The sequence below is a fragment of the Aulonocara stuartgranti genome, assembly GCF_965226115.1.
Source record: "Aulonocara stuartgranti genome assembly, chromosome: 17".
In the NCBI taxonomy this organism is placed as follows: domain Eukaryota; kingdom Metazoa; phylum Chordata; class Actinopteri; order Cichliformes; family Cichlidae; genus Aulonocara; species Aulonocara stuartgranti.
In genome coordinates this window covers 28,930,303-28,953,760 of record NC_138953.1, presented here as the reverse complement: position 1 = coordinate 28,953,760, position 23,458 = coordinate 28,930,303, and the positions used below count along the sequence as shown (strand labels likewise).

The 23,458-nt window shown below is 39.5% G+C and overlaps 1 protein-coding gene and 1 pseudogene across 3 annotated transcripts in view; one reads left to right on the top strand and one right to left on the bottom strand.

Annotated features, from left to right (window-relative positions):
* Positions 1 to 4,321: 4,321 nt before the first annotated feature.
* On the top strand, positions 4,322 to 6,438 carry LOC309692120 (protein mono-ADP-ribosyltransferase PARP11-like; annotated as a pseudogene). The gene is made up of 8 exons (XR_014280774.1): positions 4,322 to 4,474; positions 4,562 to 4,672; positions 4,767 to 4,876; positions 4,961 to 5,030; positions 5,152 to 5,209; positions 5,335 to 5,468; positions 5,547 to 5,698; positions 5,796 to 6,438. The product of XR_014280774.1 is annotated as a protein mono-ADP-ribosyltransferase PARP11-like (transcript).
* A 6,443-nt stretch (positions 6,439 to 12,881) lies between these two features.
* The window catches only part of LOC309692480 (protein O-mannosyl-transferase TMTC2-like), a 68,703-nt gene continuing 58,126 nt past the window's right edge, over positions 12,882 to 23,458 (bottom strand). For both annotated transcript variants that reach the window (XM_082511031.1, XM_082511030.1), the window contains exons 10-12: positions 21,842 to 21,956; positions 19,555 to 19,618; positions 12,882 to 14,720 (exon numbers count right to left, since the gene is read on the bottom strand). In XM_082511031.1, the coding sequence (XP_082367157.1) occupies positions 14,517 to 14,720; positions 19,555 to 19,618; positions 21,842 to 21,956 (383 nt within the window). In that variant the 3' untranslated portion in view covers positions 12,882 to 14,516. The remainder of the gene's footprint in view (positions 14,721 to 19,554; positions 19,619 to 21,841; positions 21,957 to 23,458) is intronic.

Sequence of the window (23,458 nt, the reverse complement as noted above, 5' to 3'; positions counted from 1 at the left end):
TTTTGAACAATGACATGCTCCCAACTTCGTGTGAACAGTTAGGGGATGGTCCCTTCCTGTTCCAACATGGCTGTGCACCAGTGCACAAAGAAAGGTCCATAAAAACATAGATGAGAGAGTGTGGTGTAGAAGAATGTGACTGGCCTGCACTGAGTCCTGACCTCAGCCTGATAGAACACCTTTGGAATGAATTAGAGCAGAGACTGTGAGCCAGGCCTTCCCGCCGCATCCTTGCCCCAAAGGCACAGGCAGGATAAACCCTATTGCTGTGAGGTGATAGCACTGCATCACTGTGTTGCCTCCAATGAAGTTGATTTTTAAAATTGTAACAATTCAACATTGAATTTAATTTCCAAGTCATCTGGGTTTGATGTTAAAACCTGAATAACGCAGGTTTATTTTTGCACTTTGTGTAATTAAAAAAAAATGTGCTCAGCACACTTGTTGTACTGTAATGTAAAATTATTTTTCTGTGTGCATTTGTTCAATTAATTGTATGACCATGTTTGTATGTGTTTTCGACCTGCACAAGGTGATGCCACAAGGTGGTGCACTTGTGGTGCTTTGAGTTTATTTATATTAAATGTATGGGGGGAAACATCTTACAGCTATGCGTGTGTTAAGCTATACTTGTCTGTAATTTGCATGTCATAATTAATAAATTTTTCAATTTAAACACATAAAATAATTATTGTAGACCATCTTTCAGGTTAGAAGACTGAAAACAAATTATACTGTGCATGTAATGTCACATGATCTACTTTGCCTTCTAGGGCTATGTAGAAGGTGTGTCTATGATATAAGATGGCGCCGGTGAGGTCGGCTGCCGTCACGACTGCTCCGACCACTTTTTCTTTGTCTTTGCTTTTTAAGTTAGTTTTCAGCGTTTCTAAATCGGCAAAATCATCACCATTGGGTACATTAGGTATGACAGTGACACTCTTGTTTCTATTGGTATACAATGTACTCACAATTCGAAGTTTTTAACTCCGGATCCGAGCTGGCCGAGTGAGATCTCGAGGGAGAACAAAGGGAAGCGGCGGCGGCCTAGAGGGAAGCGAGCCGGCGTCAGGAACAGGCTGAGAGCTCGTGCACACTGCACACCTCTGCCTAGCATCCTGCTCGCCAACGTCCAGTCACTGGAGAACAAGCTTGACGACCTCAGGGCCAGGATAAAGTTCCAGAGAGACATTCGGGACTGCAATCTCCTCTGCTTCACCGAGACATGGCTGAACCCAGCGGTGCCGGACCACGCCATCCAGCCGGCCGAGTGCTTCTCGGTTCACCGCATGGACAGGACACGGGACTCGGGGAAGTCAAGGGGAGGCGGCGTGTGTTTAATGGTGAACAACAACTGGTGCAACAGTGCGAACGTTGTTCCTCTCACACGCTCCTGCACACCAAATCTGGAACTACTGTCCATCATGTGTCGTCCTTTTTATCTACCTCGGGAATTTACATCGGTCATTGTAAGTGCCGTTTATATTCCACCACAAGCGGACACGGTCACCGCCTTATGCGAGCTGCATGAGGCACTCACACAGCACCAGACACAACACCGGGACGCTGCGCTTATTGTGACGGGGGACTTTAATAGCGCCAACCTCAAACGCGCAGCGCCGAACTTTTATCAACACATCACCTGCCCCACCAGGGGTGAAAGGACACTGGACCACTGCTACACTACGGTCAAGGACGGCTACAAGGCACAATCCCGCCCCCCGTTTGGCAAATCTGATCACGCCGCCATCTTCCTCATGCCAAAATACAAACAAAGGCTGAAACAGGAAGTTCTGGTTCAGAGGAAGGTCGCGCGCTGGACGGATCAATCGGTGGCCGCGTTACAGGACGCACTCGATGACGCAGACTGGGGCATGTTCAGAAACAGCTCCGACGATGACGTCAACGTGTTTACGGAAGCGGTTGTGGGATTCATCGGGAAACTAGCGGATGATACTGTGGAGACAAAGACTATCACAACGTTTCCCAACCAGAAGCCGTGGGTGGATAAAACCATCCGCGACGCTCTGAGATCCCGCACCGCTGCCTACAACACGGGACTCATGACGGGGGACATGGACCCGTCATATAACGTGCGGAGGGCGGTGAAAGAGGCGAAGCAGCGCTACGGGAGGAAACTAGAGTCACAACTCCAACAGAGTGACTCTAGGAGCCTGTGGCGGGGACTAAGGACAATAACGGACTATAAAGCACCAACAACCGGTATGACGAACGCGGCCGTGACTCTGGCAGACGAGCTGAACACTTTCTATGCTCGCTTCGAGGCTGCAGCTAAGGTCTCCAACAATGCTAGTGTTAGCGGCGCTAACGGCTGCAGACAGGAAGATACTGCCAGCACCGGAAACGTGCTCGTCATCTCCGAGCATGAAGTAAGGAGAGCCTTCAAGAGAGTGAACACCAGGAAAGCAGCAGGACCAGACGGCATCCCAGGTCGTATCCTAAGAGACTGCGCATACCAGCTAGCTCCTGTGTTCACTGAGATATTCAACATCTCTTTATCTCAGTCGGTGATCCCCACATGCTTCAAAGAGTCCATCATTGTTCCTGTCCCGAAGAAACCCCACCCTGCTTCTCTCAATGACTATCGCCCTGTAGCCCTCACCTCAGTAGTGATGAAGTGCTTTGAACGCCTGGTCAGAGACTTCATCATTTCTTCACTACCAGACACACTGGACCCACTACAGTTCGCTTACCGTCCAAATCGTTCCACAGACGATGCCATCTCTCATCTCCTCCACACATCACTCACTCACTTGGACACTAGAAGGGGGAATTATGTTAAAATGCTCTTCATAGACTACAGCTCTGCATTTAACACCATAATTCCCTCCACACTCACCACCAAGCTGGAGCATCTGGGACTCAGCTCATCTATGTGTCAGTGGATCTCCAACTTCCTAACTGGCAGACCACAGGCAGTAAGGATGGGCGGACATGTCTCAGCCTCCACCACTCTCAGCACTGGAGCCCCCCAGGGGTGTGTTCTGAGCCCCCTGCTGTACTCTTTGTACACATATGACTGTGTGGCCACTACCAGCTCCACCACCATCATCAAGTTTGCTGACGACACCGTCGTGGTGGGCCTGATCTCTGATAACAACGAGACGGCCTACCTGAAGGAGATTAGGAATCTGGAGAACTGGTGCCAGAGGAACAACCTCCTTCTAAACGTCAGTAAGACAAAGGAGCTGATAGTGGACTTCAGCACTAAGCAGGAGAGGAACTACCAGACCCCCGTCATCAACGAGTGCCCAGTGGAGAGAGTGGACAGCTTCAAATACCTCGGAGTTCACATCACGCAGGACCTGTCATGGTCCTGTCACATCAACACTGTGGTGAAAAAGGCCCGACAGCGTCTCTACCACCTCAGACGCTTGAGAGACTTCCAACTGCCCTCCAAGGTGCTCAGGAACTTTTACTCGTGCACCATAGAGAGCATCCTGGCGGGAAACATCTTAACCTGGTTCGGGAACAGCACCATGCAGGACAGACGAGCTCTACAGAGGGTTGTGCGGTCAGCTGAGCGCACCATCCGCTCCGAGCTCCCTGACCTGCACTCAATCTACAGCAGGCGGTGCTGGACCAAGGCCAGGAAGATCGTGAAGGACCTCAGCCATCCCAACAACAGACTGTTCTCTCTGTTGAGGTCAGGAAAGCGATTCCGCTCCCTGAAGACCAACACAGAGAGACTGAGGAGGAGCTTCTTCCCGCAGGCGATACGGTCTCTCAATCACACCACCACACAGTACTGATCCACACGTACAGTTCTTACACACACACTGGACTTTCTGGACTTTGGTTTTGCACAACACTGGTCACTATATTCTTCATTTCCGGTTAATACTTGTACAGCTGCTGTTATTGTGTATATATTTATTTATATTTAGATTTCTTCATACATTCTTATATAGTTCTATATTGTGTATTTTGTTGTACAGTTATTTTATTTTCAACTTTAATTTATATATTTTATCTTATTCTTCCCAGTTAAATTTACCCTTCATTCTAATTTGTGTTGTACAGTTATTTCATTTTTAACCTTAATTTATATTTTATTCCTTCCTAGTTAAATTTACCCTTTTTAATTTTTCATATTTATTTCCTATCTTATTCATAGCCTTTTCCTTTTTTGTTTTCTTTAGGTCACGAGCAGTTGTCCAAGCATTTCACTACATATCGTACTGTGTATGACTGTGTACGTGACAAATAAAAATTTGAATTTGAATTTGAATGAGGTTTGACTCATGAGGAGTCAGAAACACCAGTAGTTTAGTCATAGAGAGGAAGCAGGTTACTTTTTCAGCTTTTTCTTGATATAATCAGTTGAATTTCTGACAACAAAAAACAACAACAAAAAAAAATGTTGGAAAATACAGAAGAGGATATGGATACATCTGACACTCCTGGGTGCAGGTATTACCTGGCTGACTGTGGACAGTGCAGCCAGTTTGAGGTAACTTGTTTATTTCTTTAGATCACACTATGTGGTTAATTTTTCAGCTTTTTCTGTGATATAATCAGTTACATTTCTGACAACAAGAAACAACAACAACAAAAAATGGGGGAAAATACAGAAGAGGATATGGATACATCTGACACCCCTTGCTGGTGGTATTACCTGGCCGACTGTGGACATTGGCACCAGTTTGAGGTAACTTGTGTATTTCTTTAGACCACACTACCTGGTTATGTAATGTCAAGTAAAGTAAAGCTTACTTTTCTACTTTCTTGTCCCTTTTCTGTAGGATGACCACAATCTCACCTTTAGCAGTGAGGATGTTGACACGTTTTACCTGGAAAAACTCCAAGGATATTTTGAACACATCTTCTTTCAGTTACAGGATTGATTTCTCTGGTAATTTTTGTGCATTTTCATCCTCACAGTCTTCATTCACACATTAAGAACTTGGCTCAGATTAATACATGTGTTTCTGTGTAGAAATGCTACTGACAGACCTCACCACAACGAGGCAAAAAAGAATCAGGAGGAGCTGCAACACAGAAAAAAGGTACAATTTTTATATTCTCAAAAGTAACAGCAGTGAGGTTTACAAGTTAGCGTCAGTATAGTTTCTATCAAAATGAAAGTGAAAGTTTCAGCACAATGGAAACTTAACTCTCCTCCCGCAGGTGTTCCTGTTTCAGCCTCCCTTCCTGGGAATCGTTTGATCCCGAATCGCCATACCAGGTGACAAAAATGTTACTTAATGTCCAAAATCCATACAGCTAGAGCACAAATATACAATACAGTTAGAAGCATAGATTAAAACCACAGATATTTCAGCAATAACTGATTTCTGATACTTTTTAAAGTTAATCCCTCTGAGTGAACACTCCCCCGAGTATCGGAAAGTGGAAGAATATGTAAAGACCGTTGGGCTGTTGGGCAAAACCATTCTGTCAATCAACAGGATACAGAATTTGGATCTTTGGGAATTATATTGCAGGTAAGCTAAGTTTTACACTATGTTTTTTGTTAATAATTTCTTTTCTTTATTACCATTATTTTTATATTTGCATCAAAGGAAAAAGAAACAGCTGATGAGGATTCAAGGCATCAAAGAAATTCAAGAGAGACAACTCTTTCATGGGACTGATATCAAAAATGTGGATTATATTTGCAAGTATAACTTTGATGTACGGTTAGCTGGACAACATGCCCACGTATTTGGCAAAGGTAAGTTCATTGTTTTGTGCAAATCTGAATTTCTAACTCTTTACCATTTCTTCTGTCTTTTTTCTTCCCAGCTGATCTAAGTTTCTTTTTTACGTAGGAATTTATTTTGCCAAACGTGCAGCATTAGCCGACAGATACAGTCCGAGCAGCTCGAAACCACTGCCAGTTTATGGCGGGAAAACACAACCTGTACACTCTGGAGAAACTAAAATTATATTTTTGGCTCGGGTGATGACTGGAAAACCAGTTGCTGGACAATCTCATTTCCAAAAACCCGATCATGGGAGTCCTGAAAACTTGCATGACAGCTGTGTTGATGATGTCTCTCATCCTAGAATTTTTGTCATTTTTGATCCAAATCAAATATATCCGGAGTATTTGATTCAGTACAGCTGAGCGCAACATGTGCAAGATCAACATGGCTACCTCAAACGGTACATTTCAAGCACAACTCCTGATGGCTTCGATGAAGTTTTTGCAGCATTTTTACTACATTTTAAACATTTTTAGAAAAGTTTCCAGTAAACTAGGTCGTTTTCAGCAAGATAATCTGTCAGCAAAGTTATCGCTACATTTCATTACTTTGGATCAGAAGTACTAATAAAAATGAGTTTACTTACCAGGTGCTACTGCTTAGTATTAGAATAGTTGAATATAATACTTGTGGTCATGTAATGTAGATTCCCATCTAATTTATTTCTATTTAATTTAGTAATAATATAGCTTCATAAATAAATAAATATGCCAGCAGAACCAAATCAAAGTCTACATGTGTGTTTATTCCTGTTCTAATGTTTATGTTTGTATTTGTGCTGGACATAACATTCACACGCATTTTAAAATAACATGTGCGAGGTTAAAGAAATCAAATTCTAAGCTCATGTAGCTTATTGTTGTTCATCTGTTTTACATATATGTGGACAAAAAGCTTTCATGGGGCTCTGTGAAGGATGTGGAAAAACAACGTATGATTCAGTTACTTTAGAAGCACCTTTATCAGCAATAACCTGAAATAATAATTTTATATTTGATTCCGTCAGTCTTTCACATAAGAAATTGAAATTGTGAAGAGATTTTGATCTACTCTTCTTTACAGAGTTCCTTCACTTTTTGAGGTTTGTGAGCAGTTATTTATGTTCAGCTCTCTTAAGGTCACGACACAGTATTTCATTCACGTTGAGTTCTGGTCTTTGACTAGACCACTGAAAAACCTTTATTCTTTTCTCTTTTTTAGCCAGTCTGTTGTAGATTTGGCTTGGCTTGGGATTGTAGTATTGCACTTACCCAATTTTGGCCAGGCTTTAGTTGGCAGACAGATGGCCTCAGATTTCACTCTAGTACACTTTGGTATACAGACTGCATACCAAAGGCTGACTGCAAGGCTCCCATATACTGATATACTGTAGCTACAAAATAAGCCCAAATCATCACCCCTCCCCCTCCGTGCTTAACAGTTAATATGAGGTTTTTGTATTGATATGTTTTCACCAATCTCACCCTCATGTTGTTGGGATAGACTCCAGCCCCCCTTGGATAAGCTGAAGTGGATGGATGGATGGGTGTTTTCAACAAATATTGCTGTGCAATATTGCTAAACAACTCCATTTCGGTCTCATCTGTTCAAAGGACATTGTTGCAGAGGTCTTGTGGCTTGTTCAGAAACAACTCCAAACAAACCATACTGTTCAGTCTTTTTCTAAATGTACTGTCATGTAATTATACAAAAAAATGTCTCATTCTAGGAGCTTTTTTATTTTACGACATCGGAAAAGTTAATCAACTATTGAGATTTTAAATATTTTCATGCTATAAACACAGTAACCTACACACAGATATTCATTTTGTGAGATTTTGCCAGCTGTGCATGTTGAGAACCAAACCTGCACAATCAATAAATATCAGAGAGAACATCTGTGCCCATCTGCCCCAGCAATAAAACAGCATTAAGCACAAAATCTTCCTTATGTGAAAGAACTCACCATTACATGTGCTATAATATTTCTAAATTGGTACAGTTAAGGCTACGAAACGCGTGTTCATTATAGAAGATTCTGTTTCACCACAAAACAGAAACTTCACTTGAAAACCTGTTTCACGTGTATGGTTATATTTTTATAACCATATATGTCACAACAGGCATTTTCCATTCACACCCAAAGCAAATACTCCCCCATACCAACAAGAAGTCTCAATGAAATAAAATATAAACGGCCATGCCCCCACCGTCTGATGCTTTGTTTAACACGTGCTTAAAATGATTGGCTGTAGTTTACCGAAACTGTCAGGAGAGGTTGCTGTTGATACAGTTTTCATTCATTCTTGGCACAGGTCAGCATCAGTTGGTCTGCATTAGATGTATCAGTTTGTCTTGGCAATTTATTTTTACTATTATAAGTGGAAAGAACATTAACTGAATTACCAGATTTAGATTTACAGTTTTAAGGTACTTAACTTTTCATTTTATGCAACTTTATCCTCCCGTTCCACTGCATTTATTTGCAAAATTGGGCTGCTAGTTAGTTAGTTAGGATTTTTTGATGTAATTCAGACCTTTGGTTTCCAACATTTCTGACTTGTGCCCCTTTAAAGATCTGACATATCTGCGAGTTTCTAATAGCCACACAAAAGAGGTTACTAGAAAGAGATATTATACTGTACATCAAACACAGGGATCACATTTTATGCAGAACAAGTGTTTTATATTCTCTTAAGTCTTCAATAAAGTTTTTCTTAAATCTTTTTTAAATAGGTTTCTGTAATAGTAATCCATCAGTATGTGCAAGATCTTTAATCAAAATGTTATTTTTTAATGCTAAATCTTAAAAAAATTAATTAACTATTTAATAACAGTAAACAATATTTTTATTATTATTTCATTTTTTGATTAAGATGTCAAATTACAGTTATACTGAACAAAAAATGTGTTAGCGTTTTAATGATTTATGGCAGGAAAGTACAACTTGTTGACATTAATGCACATGTTTTTAAGAAATGCTGATGAAATTCAGTTTGCTGATACACGATATAAGGAACTGCCCATGTGCCTTCCCCCTACTCCCATATGTTTGCTGCAGGTGAAGTGGAGATGGTCGAACCGTTTATCTGACCCTGCCTCATTTTCACACCCATAGTGTGGTTTTTAGTAGTTTAACAGTGTTTCCAGCTGTTGCTCCCAAAGTATCTGGCAATAATCGAACCTCCCGCACACACATGCAGCCCTCATGTGTGAATCCCTTTCATCTCCTGAAACACAAACAGTTTCTTACAGTTAATTGGCGGTTGAGTGTAAAGTACAGTAAGAAGCACAGATGGTCTTGACTAAATTAGACAGGGGCCGATTTGTCAGCTGTAGAGTCAGATTTTTAATTCTAGTGTGACATAAGAAGTGAAAGAATTTTTCATTTTTTGTTGAATAACATATGGGGAAAAAATAATTTTATATTGTTTGGTAAGTTTGTGTGGCTGTGCCCTGATTGGATGGACCTGTTTTCCAGAGCCAGGTCATCAGTGCTCATGAAACTATTTGACATGAATTAATTGGTCCTCTGGGTATGATGGACTCATTCAATCCAGCAGATGGTGTTTCAACACAAATGTCTTTCAGCACATAATGAGCACATACTTTATTCTGTGCTGTTATTCTTCTTCTTATTACATAACAAAATATGTCCTTACAGACTTATGCTAACTTGGAATGCACACTTTAAAATGTTAGAAACTAGGACTTTGAGCTCATTCAACTCAATAAGTGAGTCAAGTTTGATATCCTCTTAAATATTTACAGCTTGGTGTGCTCAGAGAGTCTGGCATGTGATTACAAAGTCTTTGATGTCTGCTTGATCAGATGATATCAACATGTTGAGTTTATGAAAAGACCAACTCTAATTAGTGGATCAGTATGTGTGCGTGTGTGTCAGTGACAGAGCGGGGAGACTGAGACTGTGGCACTATTCACTTCTAATGAAACCAAGAGTAGGTAACAGGGTTGGAGAGAAAATTACATTTCAGTTCTCAAATACTCAACATTGTTGAGAGTCTTCATGAGATGGAATAAATCCTGGAATGTGGTACTTAATAATTCTATTTTGGGTCTTGGATGCTCTTAAAAAAAAAAAAAAAAAAAAAAAAAGCTTAATTTAGCTTCATTTTATTTTATTTATCACACTGACCTTTATCAGAATGTCAGAGATGGTGCCGGAGCTACCTGAGCTGGGGCATGTCATGGTCATGGTCATGCCATTAATAAAAAGGAGAGCTGATGCTGCCGTAGTGCAAGCCTCGGTCTGAGCAGCAATGATCCAGCTGGGAGTGAGGAAAACTCCACCTGCTGATTGACTGTCCAGTGTTCTCCTGGATGATCTACTCCCACACAAAAAAAAAAAAAAAAAAAAAGTGTTGTTGCAATAGGAACTGTTTGCTCCTACTGTCCTGAGCATAGCATGAGGCAAACTGTGTACTTTAACTACATGAAGTCTGTTTATCTGTGGTTGTTGTCCAGTGCCGAAAGTAAAAGTGCTCATTATGTGGAGTGATGCTTGTCAGACTAACATATACATATTATTTATATACAAAATACACATGATATTAACTGATCATAATTATAAATGTATTCATGTGTATCCTTTCAATGCTGCAGCTCCTAATGGTTTCATTGCATATACCATATAATACTGGATAGTATGGCTAGTATGACTTATAACAACACAGTTTATCACCAACAGTAGACTAAAGCTTTAAAATATAAGTGCAGAAAATCAAACCAAAATATATTTGAGTAAAAGCAGATATTATAATCTGAAAATCCCTGAAATACGATCCCCCACCCCCCACCACTGCAAAGGAAGTGCTCAAAAGGGCCTGGGCTGATTTAGCAGCTCCTAGGTCCAAACCAGATGGAAGCTAAGTACAGCCTGGAGAGGAGACACAAACTAATTAATTCAATACAAAGGTTAAAACTAGCATTTTTAATCAAACTCATGATTAAAATGTCATATCTGGCGTGGCAGCAACAAACATACATTACAGCTATGTTAAAAGTATTGTGTTTAGTGTTGTGTGGGCCACAGAAGGTTGGTCAGAAATGTGCAACTTCACGACAAGCATTATGTACAGAAATGTACAGAGGAAGCACAGAGTGGACACAGAGTCAATAAATATGAAGACTGAAGAGTAGAGGAGAGGTGCAGTGGGAGATCCCACAGCAGCAGGAGGCTGAAGCAGCATAACTGAGATAATGGAGGAACAACTCCAAGAGGGTGCATGTCTCTTAAACTAGCAGTTTGTTACACAAGAGAAGACCCTGATGGCTGAACGCTGTTGATATATATCTTCATTCCTAATGCTTTATGGTAATTCATGTATTCAGCTGCTGTTCATATAGCATTTTATATACCAGCATTCTGACATATAGTACTAACCTGTCACTTCTCAGAAGACTTGTGGAAGACTTATTACACTTCACACTAGTCTTGTCAAAACAGCTCTGTCTGTAATTAGTCTTGTCAGTTCTCTATTACATGTGCAAATCTAGCCTGGGGGGCTTGGTACGTACTTTGATGCTTGACTTAACACTCATATTTTGACTTCCTTTTTTAGGGGAAAGGTTTAGTGTTCTGGACAAATGTGTTTCTATAACATTTGTTGAGGCTGGATACAATGCAAACATTGGTAATAATTGTAAATTTCTTCTTCTGGTTAGGCTGTTTAAATCAAGAGACAGCATTCAGTTTGCGACAAGAAATACAAAGATCCATAGCTGCACAGAAACTGCATTCATGGTTTGTGTTTTGAGGTGCAAACAAATGTTGACTCTCTAAACAACATGTTTTAGTCAGAAGTTTACATACATTTATCATTTACATGAATGTCACAGTAATTTGGGGTTTTTATTGAATTCTTTGAGCTGTTCTTTTTCCAGGGTGTACAGCTTAGATCTTTGATGACTTCAAAAAAAACAAGAATTAGGTGCAAATGTTTAGATTTATTATGGATTTTCTGTAATCCACTCAAGGTCAAAATTATACATGCAAGTTCAATAATATACAGGCATCCCCACTTATATTCAGTTAAATGCAAACTGCACCTCAACCAACCAATTTTGGCAGACATCAACAAGGTTCTGGAAATAGTAGCTGGATATGTGACCACTCTTCTTGGTCATTTTAATTGGTTGATTTAATTGGTTGATAACCCTACTGAAAATGTGTGGACTGAGTTTGGGACTTTCAAAGGCTATTCCAGAAGCTTAATGTCAGCCTGCTTTATCCATTCTATTCTACCATCACCGTGCTTGATAGTTGGTACCATATTGTCAGGTTTGAAAGCTGACCTTTAGCAACTGTGGCCAAACATGTGAGTCTTTGTGTGGCCTTACCATAAAACATTTCTTTAGAAAGCCTTTGGCTTGTCCATGTGGGCAGCTGCAAATTTCAGTCGAGCTCGAAGGTGTTGATTTTGGAGCAAGACCTTGTGTCTTGGTCAGCACACTCTCAGTCCACAGCGATGTAAAACTCACTTCAATGTGGACAGGGACACTGGTGTTCCAGCAGTTTCCAGTTCATGGCAGGCTTTGGTTAAGATGTTCAGGAACCTCTCATCTGATGGGTGACAGTTTCTGTCTTCTTCCAGACCTTAATAAAATGGTGACACATACAAATATTCACACACAGTGGTTTAAACTGATAATCTTGAAATCTGCAGCTGATTAGAAATGGTTCCTAGAGCCATTTCCGCCCTGTAAAAATCTACAAATTTCCTTAGCTTTTCACCGAGTTCCTTAGACTTTCTCAATGTTCTGAGTGTTGGTCATTCCAATGAGTGCTATCAAGCAAATGCTTTTTATTCTGGCAAAGAGTAACTACCAGTTGTAGTCAATCTTGATCTTTAACATTTAGTTAATAGGCCTTATAATTTTAAAAGATATTGTAGAACCTTCCGTACCACTTATCAAAAGATTTTATTGCATGTATTTGAGCTTGTATGTACATTTGACCCTGTGCAGATTAGCAAAATTCCAAAATAAATGTAATCTTGTTCACCCTTTTTTATTGTGAAAAATGAATGCTGTATAATCATTCCACCCTGGTTCTAGGGTGAGTTTATGTATCCTTGTGACCACAGACTTCTGTCTGAAATTTATGCTTTTGACTTGCATCCTGGACGACATTATGGAGCACTAAAATAAAAAAAAAAATCATTTTTTTATTATAAAAAAGGTTCACTTTTACAAAACACAACACTGTTTAAGCTACACATTTCCTTTAATTTAACCAAACATCACAATCATCAGGAAAAAAAAAAAAGCATAAAACTCTAAAATCCTTTAAAAGCTCTCTCTGTGTCACAAACTATTTCTGTGACAGGAATCACAACCTGATGTCCCTGAGCAGAGAGAACAAAAATACACATATGAAACCATTTCAATATAGTTGTCATTTTGCCTACTGTAGCCTATCTATTGCGAGGAATGAGAAAGGGTGGGCAGATACGACAATGAAACGGCACAGTGTTGGCATATTCACAAGAAAATAACATATTAATAAATTAAATTTGATCACATGAAATGTAACATCTTTATTTGACACGAGGAACACAGGAGTGAAGAAAAGTTCTTGCTTGGCACGAGAGGTGTAAAGACTCAGTACAAGCTTTGGCACCACTGAGGAATTTTTAATCATTACAGTCACGAGAATTTAAAATGCACCACGTGCAAACAATCGTCAGTGACGTGTTTGGTTGCACATTATGTCCAAACCTATTCCTTTATGTGCTCGGAGCAATGTACAGCACTTTATCTGAAGGCGGTTCTAGAAGATGTTTATGCACTTGCATGCTTTTAATGTTTAATTGAGTGTGTTAGGAGGCAAATTCAAAGCTAGACTATCCTGAGCAATCCATCAGGGATTTCGTTTCCTTTCTTTACAAAAAAAATTATAAAAATTAAAAAATAATCCACCTATTTAGGATTGCACCCTTACAACATTATCACTGGGCAGTTAAGCAAAAGAAGACCTTCTTCCTTGTCCAAAACAACCAAAAAAATGGTGCTTACATTGCCCATAATGCAGCTTAGCAGACAACAATTTGGTCGAAACTCAATTTCGCGCCACAAGTAACGAAACTCAAATAGAGATGCTTCTGGTCTGTTAAGCTTGCTTCTTTGTAACTGCTGCCCCCCAGAATCCCTTCAACTTTCACTCAATCAGCACTGACTGAAGTGACATCACTTGCTCCTTTGGGAGCAACAAAAGACTTTACACAAGTTTTCACAAACACAGTAGTTCTCCCTACGACCTGCAAATAGAATCTGACATGTACAAGTGTGGTAGTGAAGTCCATCTTTCAGTTAAACTAGCTGATATAATGAAACAACTTGAGTAATTTACCCATCAGTGCCCACGCTTTAAAATCTATTCTGTAAGAATTAACACCTGAATCTATGCTCTTATTAAATCAAGTGCTCTAAATCATGCCAGATGTTTAGATTATATCAACTAATAATCAGCTGATATTTGAGACCTTAAAGAATTTTTGGGGGACTTTCAAATTATTTGCTTTTGACTTCAATGTATATTTAACATCATAGCATTTTATAAAAAATGTATGCAAAAGAAGTTTGTTTTAGTAGTTTGAGCTACCATATGGCAATATGGCATACTGTGAGGCAGCACATGTCCACTGAATCCCAGCCCTCAAACCTTCAAAGTGTCTTTCACAAGCACTGTGAGCTGAATCGCTAAAGAAATAGTCTTTAGTGAAATTTGAGCCACCAGCTCTTTCATATCTCTGAAGGAGATGACATCATCAGTGAGGGAGGAGTTCAAACATCGCCTTTCTGCATCCCGAGCGCGCGTTTAGTCCTGAGTCCCTGCCTCTCCATGATGTTCCACAGCTTCCGCAGGTTCGACTGGGTAATGACATCATCAGGTTTGAGCTGGAGAGCCCGCAGGTAGTTGGCTTCTGCTTCGGTAAGCTTCCCATTCAGGTGGAGGATGGCACCAAGGTTCATCAGAGCAGCTGGGTACTGGAATAAAAAACAGAAAAAAAAAAGAAGGGAGCAGTGGATGTTTGGCATAAGGGTGATAAGATACAGGATTGTTGTAGTTTTGCAACAGTGCTGACCTTGCATTTATTTGGGCAAACCATTTTAAACCTGCCCTTGTTATTTCCGCATCTGACACAGAAAATGATGTGAGATACACAATTTAGGAAGCTTGCCAGTTCTGGATGGTAGATTAAAGAAAGGGCTCTGGTGCAATTTATTTTAGGCCCTCCTTTAAGAAAATCAAATACCCATTAAATTAGATAGAACGCAATCTCTCTGTGCAGATCAAATAGATAGGAGTATGTCCTCTAACAATGCCGCAGTAAACAAAAAGGTAGCTACAGATTGTGTGTGGGCAAGGGCTCAGTATTTATTGTGATATGCACGATCAAACCCATTGAGAAGAGTGTTTCTAGAGTCCTCTTGATTAAAATGCCATACTTTTAAGTTGCAAAGTGAAACCATATGACCCTGAAAAGCAGTCCAGTTGTGGGGATCTACAAAATCTAAGTCATAGCCATCCGTAACTAACAAATACACCCATATCTCATCCTCAAAATCATCTGCACCTAATCGCCCAGGCCTGGCCTCGTTCCCAGGACTGCATCCCCACTGCATGACATGTTGTTACTAACTTGGAAAGTAAATCAAAAGATTTTCCCAGCATGAACACAACTGTTTGCCTCTCCTCAGCATGGATTTTTCACTTGTTTACGTTCCACTTTTCAGTGATTGTGAGCGCACTCAACAAATGCGCACATATAGAGCTTGATTATTTAAAGCAGTGAGAATGTTGGAAAGCTGTTGATTAATTGCGGTTTTTACAGGAAAAAAACTATACAGCTAACTTTTTGTTTTTCTCACCTACACAAAAAAGGACAATAATTATAATTAAATGTTATATTTCAGAATTTCAGAGATCCTCAGTTTTTGATCATACAGGAATTTTGTAGGCAGGAGAGGCATACTTACTCTTACTCTTAATGAGGGTTCCCTTGTTATTTAGGGAAATATGCAACACACTGGCATATTAAATCACACCAAAGCCAATCATGGGACAATAGAATTGGACAGACGAAAGAAAACAGGCAGTTTGAGGGTAAAAGTTTCTGTATTTTTACCCTCTGTGACGAAAAAGAAAGTATCGACCTCTGATCCACAGCTTTTGAGAAGAGGCCTTTAAGCCATAGTGGAATATGATCACATTATCCAGCATATTCTGTTCAATTCTCTTTCTCAGAGGACATTTGTTATAGTATTAAATCACACTCACTGTTACCACAGTAATGACAGGTGCAGCCACATCCACCAGCACTGAAATCTTGAGGGATTATGATCTTAAGCGCATACAAATTACAACATAACCTCATCGTATCATAATTTTTGATTTGCCGGGAGCAAGACATGTACTGTGTTATGATTATACAATTTTCACACGCTGGAAGCATTGCCTGTTCTGCTCAGACTCGACATTATATTTGTGATGAATCTCGGAGTGGGTAAATACAGCGTTTTAGTGTGTAAAATGAAAAACACCCTCGCACCTTTCTCTGGGGGCACATATTCATTGCTTTTCTTAGCACGTAAAGCCAGAGCTGAATCTTTCATGACCTGAAAGCTATTGGATTAAGCTGATATTTGAGAGACTGTCATTCACTAAGCAGACATGTGCAGGGAAAATGTCAAAGAGAAGAGGCACTATAGTCCTGAAAAATGAAAAGAGGAGCCCCTCAGTGTGTCTGAAAGTGCATGTGAAGGCTTTAAGAGTGTGAATTATAATGACTGGGATTGAAGAAACATATTTCTTACAGAACAAAATGTAAACACACAGCTTTTCAAATTAAAATGGACAACCAGTATTCTTCTAGTCAAAGATCTGACTGAGCTCTTAAGGCTTAAACAGGATGTAAAGAGAAAGGCAGCCCTTCTCTTTAAAAGTGTCAGATTGTATAAAATAGTAATACCAAGCCTATAGATATTCCCTATGGCAGTAGGTCAGATTAGCTTATTTTAAAAAGTTCTCTAAAAGTAAAGAAGTAAGGGCCATAGTAACAGGAACAACACTAATATGGGAACACGAGGCAACGTAAATGAAATTCCTTGTAGGAATAACAAGCACAAAGGCTGTTAGAGCAAAGGTCACAAGTATTACATTACTAGTCTCCATTTTCAGCAAAGTTAGAGAACTAGCTGGGGCAAAGGATACATTAGCTGATATACAACTAAACAGAAACTAGAGGGTTAGTTACATGACTTGGCTATATTATGACTAACTGTTACCTGAATGGAGTGGATAAGACCTAAACTGTTTAGCTAAAATAAGTCTCCAGAACTGATACGTGAGTCAGTCTCCAAGGTTGAACTAAGTAATGGTCATAAACAGTGTTGGTCAAGTTACTTGAAAAAAAGTAATCAGTAACTAATTACTGATTACTTCCCCCAAAAAGTAATCCCGTTACTTTACTGATTACTTATTTTCAAAAGTAATTAATTACTTAGTTACTTAGTTACTTTTTAAAAACACGATTTACAACCTGAAGAGGTGATAAAGTGATAGATCTTTCAGCCCAATTCTACTTTTTCTACATAATCCATCATACAAACTGTAATCAACTGGAAAAGTCTCTTTTTAAAACTTGTTTTATCAGTTTTAATCTTTTAACTTTATGCATCAAGCAAAAATTTAATTATATGCAACATTCTCTGACTTGAATGAATTAGTTTAACATTTAAACCTATTTTCTACACATTCCAGCACATAAAATAAAATATTTTTTGTGTTTACACTCACTCTTTCAAATAGATGCAAGTAAAACACAGCAGAAAATAAATAAAGTCAAAGACTAGCGGTCCTGTTGCTCTATTTTCACCTGTAAAGCAGGACTGGGGTAGGCGGAGGTTTACCCTGGTGCAGGTGTGCCGCGGTCAGTTGAAGAATCCGCGAGTTTCTCTGTGAGTTTCCCATTACGTGGTAGCACACTCGGTGCTTGCTTGGAAGTTTAGGGGGTTTTTTCGCTGTAAAAAGAAGTTTTCTTCCCACGCACGATGGACGCTAATGTTTTTGTCACTTTTTATGGAATCAAACTCAAAGTAAGGTCAGTACTTCCACGCTTTAAATGCTGCACGCTCATACTCTCTCCCGCACTCGATATATGATCCATTGTTGATCTGCACACAGCTGTTGTCACTAACGGCGCACTCGCTTACGTCACTGTCATGGGACATTCTCGCAAAAAAATCACGGTTTTAGTAACGCAGTAACGCAGCGTTCCTACGGGAAAGTAACGGTAATCTAATTACCGTTTTTGCAATAGTAATCCCTTACTTTACTTGTTACTTGAAAAAAGTAATCGGATTACAGTAGCCCATCTCTGGTCATAAATAGAAAGCAGAAGCAGCTAGCATGTAGCTAGCCAGCTAGCTGCATAAAATATATCAAATTCCTAATGAAAACAGTTATAGTTCATGGTTAGTTAGAACTAAACATAATAAAACATTTTTGTTTTCCGAGGTCATATATGATAATCTTACCAGTTCTAAGTTACTTAGAACTGTGGAGCAACAGTACTGTGACCACATTTATTATTTAACATTGTTCAGCACTGCCTGAACTCTAACAGGCAAACTTTCTTCTAATTTCTTTAAAAAGTCTTTAGAAATAGTTCTCCAGGTTTCTTGAACGACTTTAAAAGCTCACATGCACCCCGCTGTTAAACAGTAGTGCCCATTCAAAATTTTGTATTGTACAAGTTCTAAGTTGAGACTTTTAGTCATTTTGAAGGTGTTTAAGCATATTTGTTTTCAGAAGTTTTAATCTGGATTGATGGAAAAAATCTCTCTGCCACTTGATTGATCAATTTGAATTAATAGCTTATACATTCTCGATAGCCATTTAAGGGTTAGATATTACACATATTAACAAATTTTGTTACCAAAGTAGGTTTTTCTTGATCCAGTTGACTGGGTAGCAAAGTACCTAAATATACAATTTGAAATTTATTCTTTGCCAAGATGTCTGCTATGTCTAGACACAACACTGGCTCATCCTTTTGTTGCTTGGATGAGGCAAAGGTCAGTGTTAAGTAGTGTAACTTGGAATAAACTATAAATTAATAAGAGTTGGCCCAAGACGTTTGCACAATGTGTTAGACAAACACGTTGGGAAATGCTTCTATAAAAGGTGCCTTATAGACTTACACCAGTTAATGCAGTGGAGGCAGGATGAGGTCTAACCCCGTCATATAACTGAACATAAGTCACAGAGCAGGCCATCAGTAAGCACACTGACATAATAAATGACTCCAGGAAGCTCCTTCAGACCTTGTCTAACAACACAGGGGTTCCTATAACTCTAAATCACCTTCCACAGACTGGTCCATGCACCCTTTCCCTTTGAAGTGACTGAGGTATACCAGACAGACAGGCTATAATGGCTACCAACTTCCTCAACCACTTGTGCAGACATCAAGAGACATGATCTCTGCAAAGCTTGGTCTGTTTAACTATAGTGTTATGATCAAGCATTTACTCTGAAGCTAAGAGCGTGACTTCAGTGTCAGACAACTGAATCATTAAGCTCTTTTCTCACTTGGAATTTGGTTGGTTGTATAAAGGTAACAGTTCACAGGCATGACCAGAACACAGTTTCCATTTCATTTCCAGCACTATCGCTGCTTGCCAGGAACAACAGTACTATAACGTAATGTCAGAATGATGGGTAATACATAGTATGTTGTAAATTGAATTTACAGTGCAGACGTGTGTGTGCATTTCCATGATAAGTGCTAACAGGCCTACCAGTCCAGGTACTTACATCTGGTCTGAGGCTGGCTGCACGCTTGTACTGCCTTTCCGCCGCCTCGTTTAGATTGGCCTGTCTGAAAAGAAAGAAGAGCGGAGAGTAAAAAATTTGCACATTATAAGATATTTTTATCAGTGATAAAAACGAATATATTTTCCAGCTAATGATTGTATTCACTCATTGTTAAGCTTCTTAGTATATAAATTATCGTGAATATTGTTCATTTAACGTAAGAAAGAAATGTGTATGATTTCACTCATACATAGTCAAATTAATTCATGTAGTCATTAGTGTCATTTAAATTCTGCTGGTGTAGTACTAATAGGCACAATGATACTTAAGCAAAGAAAATTTCACACACACACACACACACACACACACACACACACACACACACACACACACACACACACACACACAGAGTAAGCTCCACAATTACATTTTTGGGCCGTTTCTGACAATTATAATTAACAATTTTTCGAGTCATTAGTGAGATCAAATTTCTACAGAGGGTCTTGAACCTCAAGTTGGTAACTGCTGCTTTTAACTCTTATTTTAAGTAAATGCAGATAGACTCAACTTTTATAATACTATTAAAAGCTGCAAGATTTCACACTACATTTTTACACACTGCGTTAAAGTATTTGACTGAATAGCAAGTCATAGTGAAAATTATACTACTATTTGTACCTGCCAAGGCTTAAAAAATGACTTACTAATTTGAAAGACTTGCTTACATTCTGTCTCACGTAATTGTCAAATGACAGTACAAACTCTTTGCCTACTGCAGTGATGTTGTAAAATACTGGAGCTTCTAATATAGCCACCGGTAAACAATATTCTGGGACAAGCGGCAAATAGGCTTGACATAAATGGGATCATGTGTTTGGACACTGATTCAGCACATTAGGCCTTACTTTGAGGTTCTCATTTATAAATAGATAAAGAGAAGCAGACAATGTTGATGCCAAGACTGCTTAAAGCACCAAAAGTCCTCCCTGACATGGGTACAGTAGCAGTAGTTAATCGGCTCTACACTAACATTATTCATGGAGTACATGATCTGGACTTTGCTGTGCCAAAGTTAATAAAGCCCTTCCTTCCTGACATGCTAATTTGTATTTATAAGGCTTTAAAATAAAGGACACATTATGGATATCATAGTCATCTCCTAGTGTCCTTCCTTGGTCTTTGTTTTGTTTGGGGAAGTGCTAGAGAGTCATTAAATAACAGATAAAGTTACAGGAAGCCACATTTAAAGTCAAAATCTTTAGGTATCAGGGAGGTCAAAAGTAAAGTCATTTCCTTCTTTTTCTGATTAGAAAATTGCATATTTCCTAATCCTCAACCTGTAAAATAAAGCAAAGATTTGTGTCGGTAAAACACGTCGCTTAACAGCAATGTTACACTTGCATGATGTGTATTTAGAGTTAGTTTGTGCAGAACAATTACAGGCAAATCCTACATTGCACTGGACTGTCAGGTCATTCTTATCATCCTGTTTATGCTCAGTCAGTCACTGCACATAAAGCAAGCCCCGGTTTGTAGCTTATCTTTATTATCAGGCAGGACAGCTTTAGCTTTGACAGGTGGGCGTCATATCAATAAACACTAATCCTAATCTGTTTGGATTTATGTCCCGAGGGTCTCATCTTAAAATAACCAGTCGGATCAGAACTCGAAGGAATGACTTGTCATTTAGATTTATCCTTAGGTTCTCGAATGCAAACCTCAGTCAAGCCCTTAGACTTTTAGCTTTTTACAAACCCTCTGTGGCAGCGCACTGAGATGCTTCAGAGAAGAAATGACTTTTCCAGATATGTAGAGCAAAAATGAGTTAAGGTTCATCATTCCAATATTTTCCCTCAGTTGCTGGGAGTAGAGGACATTTGCAGTCCCTTTTGACACATTTTAAGATTTATAAGCTGTCCGTGTACACGGTTGCCAAACTTTGAGGGAAAAATTCCCCTATTGCTTCTTTACAAGCCGTGCACAGAAACCTCACCACTTCCATTTATATATGTAATACATAAAAACTTTACCAGCAGCTTTTCCACTGAGAGGACATTTTACTATTCTGTAACGCTGGTATAATTTATATTTGAAAAGATGGCTTTTAAACGGCAGTGGTAAAGAACAAAACCCTCAAATGTTGAGGCAGCATGAGGGCAAACTCAGCAAATAATGAATTTCCAAAACACCGTAATTCTTTGAAATATCTCTTCATTCAAAATTCTGTACTAGTAAGGGAATCCCCACGCAGAAACACAGCTTTTTCAAAGTGGCGATTTTAGCCAACCTGAGCATATGAGCAGCACTGAAGACCACATCAAACTCAAAGTTGTCCAATTCTGCGGCTCTTTCCGCCATCTCTGCAGCCTCGCCAAGACGGGACTGCTCCAACAGAAATTGTCCTGGAAAGAAAGAAAGATGAGGGTAGCAGAAGTTCTGTTAAGAACCTGTTAGCTCCTGTGTCACAGAAATGGAGCTTATTCCTAAGTCCAGTATGGAAGATCTGTAATCACTCATCTGTCTGCTTCTTGGGTGTTCAGCTGCTAGTCTTTTCTTTACATCTCTTCCATTTACCCATCCTGTCAGACTCAATACTGACATCATTTTGCACGTTTTGCAAGCTGTGTGCTTTAAATGTCAGTGCTTTTCTGTCATTCTGTCTTTCAGACTGTTATTTGTGCGAGACACGTCCTCCCCATATCTGCCTCACATTGGTCATCCAGAACCCCATCCAAGCCTCCAAAACAGATTAGCGTAATTCTGTATCTTAATAAATCCTGTCAGATTTTTCCAAATGATGTTGCTTTATTGAAATATATTGATAGTGTCCAGAACATGTATCATTATGCTTCAGATTCAATTCATCTACTAGATGTAGAAATATTTTAGTACATTTCATATAGGGCCATTATTAGTTCAAAATTTCAATTTATTCCTACTACTAATAAGACTTTTTGCATCAACACTGAAAATTCCGGCATACTGACATTAGCATTTAGTTTTAAAAATAACTGTGCCTAAGCATATCTTTATATACAAAATAAAGATACCAGAGCTACGGGGGCTTTTTGTTTCCTTTTCAATTTTACCAAGCAAATGCACAACTGTATTCCTTGTTATCGCACTGCAGCAAACCAATGGGATTGGAATGAGATGGGGACATCTTGTAGAAGAGTAATGACAGGTAAAGATGGTGACTGGTGTGTAAAGAAACGAAGATGAATGGAAGCTGAGTAAGAAATGAGTGAGACAGAAAAAGAGGCAGGGAAAGCAGGAGACAAGTCAGACAGTGATAGACTGAAGGATTGTTGTTGTTTTGCTCGGCAGCGTTTGAGAACACAGATGAGACGCAGGTTTTCATGGGTTTTCCTGTGTGAGTCTTGCCACCTGGTTCAGCACCTTCAACTCCCTGCACCAGCGGCTATAAATGAACAGCCAAGTCTAACCACAGATGTTACTGAATGCTGGAAAAAATTGCAATGTAGGGATAAACTCAGGCGTATGCCTGTTTGCATTCTTGCACTGAATGCTAACTGTGTTTGCCTGAGATTCCCGAAAACCAAGCGCACTCCAAAGGAGACTACCTAGAAATGGTTCTGCATTAAAATGAGAACAATGACAGGAAAGGGGTCTTTGTTTTAGCTTTCACCCTCTGTGTCCTTCCTTCCGAGCACATCTTTGTACGTGTATTTGGTGTTCTATAATGTGAACAGATAGCATCACTCCTAACATACTCACACCTGGAGATCATCCAGTGACCCCAGGATAGCAAAGGCAGCCAGATGTGCGATAAAAGGAGGAGGCAGCCCAAATAAACATCACTTATAGCAAAAAGCTACAAGATAACATTGGAAAAAAAGAAAATGGAGAGAAAGAGCGTAAGGACTTCAGAAGGGGAAACTGC